Source organism: Telopea speciosissima, chromosome 2, assembly GCF_018873765.1.
Source record: "Telopea speciosissima isolate NSW1024214 ecotype Mountain lineage chromosome 2, Tspe_v1, whole genome shotgun sequence".
Lineage (NCBI taxonomy): Eukaryota > Viridiplantae > Streptophyta > Magnoliopsida > Proteales > Proteaceae > Telopea > Telopea speciosissima.
Genome location: NC_057917.1, coordinates 51932761 through 51942641, shown reverse-complemented (window position 1 = coordinate 51942641; position 9881 = coordinate 51932761). Strand labels below are relative to the sequence as shown.

General features: G+C 39.0%; 1 protein-coding gene across 1 annotated transcript in view; it reads right to left on the bottom strand.

Moving 5' to 3' along the window:
- LOC122650841 (origin of replication complex subunit 4-like) overlaps window positions 1–9881 on the bottom strand; it is a 75446-nt gene continuing 65565 nt past the window's right edge. The window contains exons 10-13 of the mRNA XM_043844215.1: window positions 1782–1874; window positions 1639–1703; window positions 1402–1545; window positions 1–109 (exon numbers count right to left, since the gene is read on the bottom strand). Of these exons, the coding sequence (XP_043700150.1) occupies window positions 74–109; window positions 1402–1545; window positions 1639–1703; window positions 1782–1874 (338 nt within the window). The 3' untranslated portion in view covers window positions 1–73. The remainder of the gene's footprint in view (window positions 110–1401; window positions 1546–1638; window positions 1704–1781; window positions 1875–9881) is intronic.

Below are 9881 nucleotides of genomic sequence, written 5' to 3'. Positions count from 1 at the left end.
CACATGATACAGCTTTGGTATCGGATGTTGCAACCTCTGTTGGCTACGCTACGTTGTATCACCATGCAGTTGTTTAACTTTCACGGTCGATCAATTTTTGAAGAATGGCCTAACAACATGAGCAAAGGTAATATCCAAGGCATTAGTAACTTTTCATAATTAGCATGGCATGTACACTATGGAAATCTAGAAGTTTTTGTTAGTAGAAGAATACACAATATAGGATGCTATAGTCAAAGGGAAAGTAATAATACTAAGAATAGTTATCCACACAACTAAAGGGTGTCAAAACCAAACCGAAACTGTTTACCGAAACCGAATCGAACCGTTTAAACCGAAACCGACAGGCCGTTTAGTTAAATGGTCCGGTTATGGTTTTAGAAATGACATCGTTTATTTAATCGGTTCGATTCGGTTTAGACCGATTAATCCAACGGTTTCAAACCGTGTAATCCAATTAAAACTGATTATAACCAAACTGTCTAACCATTTAAAATCCCAGTTTCAGTGGAGCTATTGATTCAGACTGTTATTTTGAAGCTCTATCCATGGCTTCCATTGTTCCTATTTCATTCTTAATTTTTATATGCATCTTCCTAAATGGTTATGTGCACTGCCAAAGACCCCCATCTTTTATTAAAAAATGCAACAGATAACCAGTATAAATTAGACTTAGGAAATAGTTTATGAAACCATCTAGTAACCATCTAACCGAAACCGTGTAAAACCGTTTAAAAACCATTTAACAGAAACCGTTTAAAAACCTTTTAACCGAAACGGTTTACCAAACGGTCAAGGTTTTGATTATGAGACCGTTTAGTTAAACGGTCTGGTTACGGTTTCTACCCTCAAGCAGTCAAAACCGAATCGAACTGAATCGTTTAACACCCTTACACGCAACAATGGAAAGTGATGTTTCAAAAATCACAAGACAAATCTTAGCCATCAATTTTTATGTCTCTTTTATTCTAAACCGTCTGTTCCCACTCAGAGTTGGGAGAGTGCAATGTCATGGGTACTGGTACACATGTATGGACATACACAGGATATGTGCCAATACAAAAGAGGATATTTGATTGAATTAGACTCTAAAATTTGACATGTGACTAATCTAAACCATGTTCTCTCTATCCAAGAGTCAGAATGGACAATATCATCTGTCCATGTGGCAGAATAGATGCCTTGTGACATTTGGAAACATAAGACATTTGTGACTAATAATTTGCCTAATAACAAATAAGAGACACTAAAGAATCGCAAGAAGCTCCGAACAATCTCAAATTAAATGAATTTGTAGTTTGCTGATCCATACTATATATCAGCATGTGTGTGTGTGTGCGTAACACTCAATTTCTCTTTAAACATACAAGTAAAAAACCATCATGTTTTAAAGAAACTTACAGGGCAGGAACTGTTTGATTTCAATCCCTGATAAAGCTCATGTGAAGAGAGTAGTAGCTTCACTGGGCGAAATTCGACAGACTGACTCTGTCCTCTGTTGTCCATATAACAGATTAACTCACGTTGTATGAGGTGTTCAAATGCCTGCAACAAGACAATTTCTCGAAGATAAGTACAGCAGAGAAACAAGAAAATAAAAATATATTTTTGATCATCCAAGCAGAGTGCTTTACTTACCCGTAAACAAATATTCTTTGCATAAAAGTCAGAGGTTTGAAATGAATCATGAATGACTTTATACTCTGAAATGTAAAACACAAAATAAATTCCAGAAGCATCAAAATATCTATGGAATATGAAAGTACCTCCCTAAGTCTAACCTTTCATTATAGAATGAAAGTTGTAAGATTTTTGCTCTTTAACTTCCAACCTCTTCATGCACACAAGAATGTAGAGTTCCAAAACAGAACAATCTGCTTGAACAAACCCATACACATTTAAATCTGTTAGGAGTTGCCCAATGAAATCAAGAAAATGGTGAAAAACAGGAAATAAAAATCTGCTTGAAAAACCCATATGCATTTAAATCTGTTAGGAGTTGCCCAACGAAATCAAGAAAATTATGAAAAACAGGAGAGAAAAAAAATAGTTGGAAGTACATTTGTTCATGTCAAAATGTTAAACTTGCTTTAGAGTTTCCTTTCATGTGTCACCCCCCCCCCCCTAAAAAAAATTTATATCATTAGTCAATAAGGGCAATGATATTCAAAAAGATTACAGTGAGGATCCATTGAATTAAAAGTGCTGGGCTGAATAAGGCTTTTATATATCATATTCTTTCTCTTGTATGTTGTGAGACCAACATTCCAGTGTTTACTCAATAGAGCCTTTTCTCTATCCTTAAAATTGTGGCTATCTATATACATACAGATGCCATTACTGAACTAAGAAACTAAAGTAGACCACTTTTAGAAAGAGATTATAGTAGTGAAGTTGAAACATCATATAAAATAGAGTGAGGGTATGGTGATTGAAGTTGGGGAATCATTGTCCTACTAAGAAATCGATACACATTTTGCCAAACTGTTGAAAAAGGGTCCTTCGATATGTCACTAAGAGTGGAGTGAAATGCTTCACTAATTTTTTTCTTAACCTTTAAGAAGATGGGTAATTCTGTAATTTCACACCCCACTGTTTTTGGCTACTTCACCCAAACCCTGACAAGTTGATTTCTTCCTGGTTGGTTTTCTGGCATTCCTTTATAGTGGTGAAGCCTTTCCTATTGCTGGTTGTCTTCCAGCCTACTTTTTTGGTGTGTTTGGACTGCTTCTATTGCCCCTTTATTCCAAATCAATTTTTGGATTTGTCATCACACTACTTGCTATCGATTTTTTTGGAGTTGCTATATATATATTTTTTTGGTGACATGGCTGAGAACAAGAATTCTACGGACAATTGATGAGCACATTTATGTGTGAATCTTAGGTACATAAAGCATGCATTTTCATACTTGGAACAGTGCTACTCGGGTGTTTTGTCTTTGTTTTCAGGTTTAGGTCAATTCAAGTGCAAGAGAAGGAAATTCTGGAAAAGAAGCTACTTTTGGAGCTAAAGTGTGAAGAAAGTCAAAAGTCAACATTTTTTTTGTCAAAGTCAAACTTTAAGTCAAAAGTCAAAAGTTGGTCAAAGATTCCATCCACATAAGCAAAAGACGTCAACTTTGAAGTCAAGAGTTCAAGTTTCAAGTTTCATGCACTTGTGTGGGCCGGGGCCCCTGAGAAAGAGAGATAAGGGCATAATGATAATTTTGATGATTTTGGAAATCTCCGGTACATATCGAATATGCGGTTCGTTGTGTTCGTAGAATTATTTGGTGCACTTTTCATTCTTGGGTCGAGTCGTTTCGGAGTCAGGATGGAGAGATATAGCAAAAAGATTGATTTTGACTAAAGTTGGAATTTAAGTTGGATTTTGGAATTTAAATAATAAATTCCAATTCAATTCCCACGGAACCCTCTTCTCTAAACCACCTATCTCTCTCCCTTTCATTCCCATCCTCCTATATATACATCAACTTCGTTCAGTGAGAGGGGCGGGCAGAAAGAGATAGTCTTGGCTTTGTCTTTTCCTTTTTTTAGGTTTTAGTGTTACTTCTTCTCATCTCTTTTGTGTAATATTCTCTTCTACTCTTCAATTCAAAGTGTAATTTTTATTTTTAATTTCAATTTCCATTAGAGCAATACAAGTTTATTGGATTCCAGCAAGTGGATTATTCTTCTTCAAGCTATTGGATGTTCTTATTATCTTTCTTCAATTCAAGCAAGGTTCTTTATAAAACTAAGTTCTTCTTCCTTTAAATTTCAGTTTTAGTAATTTCCATATCTTTTTTCTCCATCAATCCTTCCTTCCCTCTTCATTGCTTTCATGGCTATAGCTAAACCCCTCCTCTTGGGAGTGGGTGAAACCATGAGAGAAGGAAGAATTGATGGCTAGCATTGTTTATGTGATTAATGGACATGACCAATATTGAATTTACAGTGGATGATCGCCCACACCTTGTATGTCATTCCAAGGGGAACTATATACATGTTTCGTTAGCCGTATCCATTATAACACCAGTATGTTCATGTATTTTTGTGTTTACATTGTATGTCGTATGAGCGCTATTTTCATAGGATATGTTAGTCGTATATGAGCCGCGCCGCATATCTTATAGACCTAGGCCGTATGCATGCTTTGCCCTAATATGCTAGTCATTGATTTGCCTTAATTCTCATGGTGGAACCCATTCCCAAGTGACTTTCTTACTTTTAATTCATCCATTCCCTTAGCGGTTACCCTAGTTTCTATTTTTAATTTGTTAACTTTGGTAATTTAGTTGCTTCTATATTTGCTACTTTCCATAATAGGTTGTTTCTATATTTGATAAGTTGTACACTTTGCCTTAATTAAAAGTGAAAATTTATTCAAGGTTGACCTCCTCGTGTTGACCCTTAGCTACGATTGACCCGTACGCTTGCGGTTATTATTTCTTGACAAACAACAATGTTAATGTCCAGATTAATTCTATTAAGCTCAATGGGAGCTCCAATTACTTGCTTTGGGCTCAAGCTGTTCGAGTTTACATTATGGACAAGGATAAGCTCCTTTATATTACTTCAAGTCCTCCTGCATCTGATTCAAAAGATTATAATGAATGGGCCAAGGACAATGCAAGCTGAATGAGACGGAGCGGCGCTACACGGTCCATGAGAAGGAGATGACCGCAGTGGTGCATTGTCTACAGACATGGCGTCACTACCTACTCGGCTCTCGGTTTATGGTGAAGACAGATGACATTGCCACCAACTACTTCCAGACTCAGAAGAAGCTAAGTCCAAAGCAAGCTAGGTGACAAGACTTCTTGGAGGAATTTGACTTCATCTTCGAGTACAAGCCCCTTTTTTTACACTTCTTACTATTAGATAGTGCCCATAAATCTAATGATAGATACCCAAAGATTCATATTGAACTTCGATGGGAACTTCTCTTCATGCAATCACGCGTTGATTTAGCCGCCACCGGAGCCACAAAGGACTATCTAAATTGAATCGTTTCTAAAACCCTTGAAAAAGAGATAAGAGTTGGAGAATCGGAAATAATCAATAAGAATAAAAAAGTTTGATTTTCTTATGGAACACACATATCAATATGCGTGGATCATACCATTCCTTCCACTTCTAGTTCCTATAGTAATAGAGATGGGACTTCTCATTTGGTTATGGAATAGTATGGAGTCTGATATTGCTGCCAATGTCATGTTTCTCACTACTGAAAAGGGAATGTGGGATGATTTGAAGGAGACATATTCACAAGAGAAGAGTATGAGTAGTATCTATGACCTGTATGAGAAGATGTTCCAATTTCAACAATCTGACAAGTCTCTACAAGAATACTACAGTACTTTCAAAGGTATGGTTGAAGAGCTGAATGTGTTTCAGCCACTTACTACAGACATTGAGAAGCTTAAAGCCCAAAGGAATGGGTTTTTTGTGTCAAAATTTCTTGCTGGTCTGAATTCTAATTTGAAGGCCGTAAAGGGTTACTTGCTTGTTGGTGAATCAATTCCTACTCTCAATGACACCTATTCCAGACTTCAATGTATTGGTTCCCCTTCCAAGGTTGATTCCAACACTAAAGAAAATTCTGCATTCACTGCTGGTCGAGGCCGTAGTAGAGGTCGTGGTTCAAGGGGAGGTAGGGGTACAAGTTTGGCCCTGTCGGCCCGAACCTGCCCTGGCCCACCCTGAGCCCGAACAGGGCCTAGGCTGAGATATTTGGCCCTGAGGGCTGGTCAGGGCTGAAAATTTCTGGTCCTGAGTCAGGGTTAGGTCGGGTTAGGGTTGAGGCCTCTGGCTAAGCTTGGCCTGGCCCAACCCGACCCTGATTTAAGTTATACTATAAAATATATATTGATATAATATATACATTTTAAACTTTAAATGTCACCCATATTTTTTTATATAATATATTATATATGAACAAAATAAGTGACAATAATACATTTTACTATATTGTTATTTTATGTAAAATTGATAATGTTCTTTCCGGCCCATTCCAGCCTGTGCATTTCTTTCCCCCTCCCCATGATTAGGGCCAATTAGGGTCAGCCCGGCCCAACCCTGAGGGAGGGTCAGGGTTGAATTTTTTTGGCCTTGAGTCAGGGTCAGGTCGGGCCTGGCCCAGCTAGGGGAACTTAGGGTTGGGCTAGGATTCTATAAAGCCCGGCCCAACCCAACCCTTTTGCAGCCCTAAGGGGAGGCCATGGTTCTGGTGGCCGTAGTTCTGGTGGGTAGCATATTGATCGTGCTACTAGACAGTGCTCTTATTGTAGGAAACCCAGTCATACCGTTGAAACTTTCTGGGCCAAGCATGGAAAGCCAAAATGGGCCCAACACTTGGCCAATCATGCAACTCTTGATGATGGTTCTAATGTTGTAACCTCCGGTGACACTAAATCTGGTCCCTTTCCAGGAGATTCTTCCTCCATCCTTCGTGATGAGGTTCATCAATTGATGCGTCAAATACAGAGCCGTGAGACATCTGCTTCTACATCCTCTGAGGTTTCCCTTTCCGCTGCTACTTTAGCTCATCCAGGTACTCCTGCTTTCCTTACCACCACTTCTACACCTTGGATTATTGATTCAGGGGCTTTTGCCCATATAACTGGTAAGTCATTATTTAATTCATTTTCTTCTAGTTCACATTCACCACCTGTAATTATTGCGAATGGCACTTATACACCAGTTGCTGGTCATGGTACAGTTTCTCTTAGTCCTCTCCTCTATGTTGCATGTTCCTAAATTTCCATTAAGTCTTCTTTCTGTTAGTCAGTTGACTAAAGCTCTTAATTGCTCAATAAATTTTTTTCTTCACACTGTGTTTTTCAGGATCTTCACACGAGGAAGAAGATTGGTGGAGGGTGTGAGAGATGGATTGTACTATCTCTACTATGCTGCCCCTTCTGCTTCTGTTGCTGCTACCACTGTTGGTGGAGTTTCTCCTTTCCGTGGCATTGTCAGTTAGGACATTTGTCCTTGTCTAGGCTCAAAATTCTGTTTCCCCAGTTTAAGTCTTTAGATAGGTTAGAGTGTGAGGGCTACAAGTTGAGAAAGCATTATCGTGCTTCTTTTCCCTCTCAACCCGTGGCCTATAGTCATTCTTTATTTTCTTTAGTTTATTCAGATCTTTGGGGTCCTTGTCGGGCAAGTAATAGGCATGATTTTTGGTATTTTGTTACTTTCGTGGACGACCACCCTTGTCTTACTTGGTTGTACCTCTTGAAGGATCGTTCAGAGTTTTTATCTGTATTTCAAATTTTTATAATGAAATAAAGACTCAATTTGGTGTTCCTATCAAAAAAATTTGTTCTAATAATGCTTTGGGATTTGTTCAAAATGAGATCTCTTCTTTTTGTGCTACTCATGGGATGATTCATCAAACTAGTTGTTCCTATGCTCCACAACAAAATGGAGTAGCGGAACGGAAAATAGACATTTACTTGAGATAGCTCGTGCAATTATGTTTCATATGCAAGTTCCTAAATATTTTTGGTGTGATGCCGTTCTCACTGCTTGTTTCTTGATTAATCGTATGGCATCCTCTGTGCTCGCCGATAAGTCTCCTTTTCAGTTTTATTTCCTGGTTTGCCTCATCTCCACCTACCTTGGGTTTTTGGTTGTGTTTGTTTTGTTCGCAATCTTCATCCCTCAAGTAGTAAGTTGGAACCTTGGTCTACTAAGTGTGTTTTTTTGGGTTACTCTCGTACTCAGAAAGGGTACCGGTGTAATAACCCAGTTACCCAGAAACAGTTTGTTAGTGCTGACGTGACCTTCATTGAGGGTACCTCCTATTTCTCTACTCAGCCCACATTTTCTGGGGACATGTGGGCTACTCTTGAACCTCCACCCATTCCTTCCATTGTTCCTATCCCTACCCCACCACTGCAGGTTTATCAGCGGAAGAAGACATTGGGGCAGCCCCGTACAGATGTTACTGCTCCACCTCCATCACTACCTGTACCATCGCCCACCTCTGGTGTGGATCCAATTCCTCTTGTACCTGCTGACTTACCTGGTGTTATTGATGACTTACCTATTGCACGTCGTAAAGGTACACGCTCTTGCACTAAAAAATCATTAGTTGTGTACCCTATTGACAAATTTGTCTCTTTATCCCATCTTCCATCTTCGTATCATCGTCTAGCTCTCTCCTTGTCCTCTTATACAGTTATAATATCCCCGGAGTTATACTAAGGCTCTTACAATTCCTGAGTGGAAACATGCCATGGATGTGGAAATGGATGCTCTCTTGACCCAAAATACATGGAGTTTGGTGGATTTACCTCCTGGTAAGGACCTGGTGAAGTGTCGGTGGGTTTACATTATTAAGTACCACTATGATGGTTCTGTTGAGTGGTTGAAAGCCCGTTTGGTTCCCAAAGGGTATACCCAGACCTATGGTGTTGATTACTTTGAGACCTTTTCTCCGGTTGCCCGATTGAATTCTATACGTCTTCTTATCTCCTTGGCTGTTAATTTTGATTGGTTGTTGTTTCGGCTGGATATTAAAAATGTCTCGAAAAGGTATACATAGAGCAACCTCCAGGGTATATTGTTCAGGGGGCGAATGTTGGACATGTGTGTAGGTTGCGTAAGGCAATTTATGGGCTGAAACAGTCTCCTCAAGCCTGGTTCAAGAAGTTTAGTGCAACCGTGACAAAAAATGGCTTCTCTTAGTGTTTTTCAGATCATTCAGTTTTTGTTTGTCGCAAAGGAGAGAAGTTAGTTGTCTTGGTTGTGTATGTACACGATATTATTGTCTCTAGTAATGGTGAGGATGGTATAGCTGAGGTGAAAAGGTATTTACAACAGCATTTTCAGACCAAAGATTTAGATCAACTCCACTATTTTCTTGGGATTGAAGTTATTAAAAGTAAAAAGGGAATCAGCCTATCTCAAAGGAAATACGTTTTGGATCTTTTGTCTGACATTGGTATGTGTTGGAATATGTAAACCAGAATACCATGGGGGTATTTTGGTCTTTTGGGTGTTTTATTTATTCTTTATTTATGTATTTATGAGTAAAGGTAGAAATGTAATTAGGTTGTGACACTGTTCACATGAACAGTGTCGTGAATAGTATTTCCCCTTGTAATCTCTTTTATTATTATAAATAGAGAGCTTGACTGATCTCATTGATCATTCAAGCCATTCTCCCATTCTCGGTTCTGCTAACAGTATGCTTGCATCAAAGCCAGTGGATATTCCTATGAATCCTCATTAGAAGTTGGGGGTGAATGATGGTAAACTTCTCAAGGATGTGCATTCTTACAGAAGCCTAATGGGAAGTTGATATATTTGATTGTCACAAGACCGGGCATATCCTTTGTTGTTGGTGTTCTTAGTCAATTCATGCAGTACCCTTGTAAGGTTCATTGGAATGCTGCTATTCGGATCCTTCGATACTTGAAGGGTGCTTCTGGTAAAGGACTTGTTTATCGTCCCAATAGGCATATGAAGTTGGTGGCATACTCTGATGCAGATTGGGCAGGTTCGGCTAGTGATTGTCGGTCTATTACAGTGTATTGTACCTTTGTTGGAGGTAACTTGGTTACGTGGCATAGCAAGAAATAGACCACCATTGCCAGGTCCAGTGCTGAGGCAGAGTACAAAGCCATGGCTCATACTACTGCTGAGTTGATGTGGAATCGATCTTTACTTCTTGAGATGGGTTTTCCTGTGCCAACACTTATGAAGATGTACTGTGACAACCAAGCAGCTGTCTACATTGCTAGTAACCCTGTCTTTCACGAGAGGACCAAGCATATTGAAGAGATTGTCACTTTGTTCGGAGTGTATTATTGAAGAAACTGATTGAGACTCCCTTTGTTCCTTCATCAAATCAGCTTGCTGATGTGTTCACCAAGTCCTTGTTTGCTT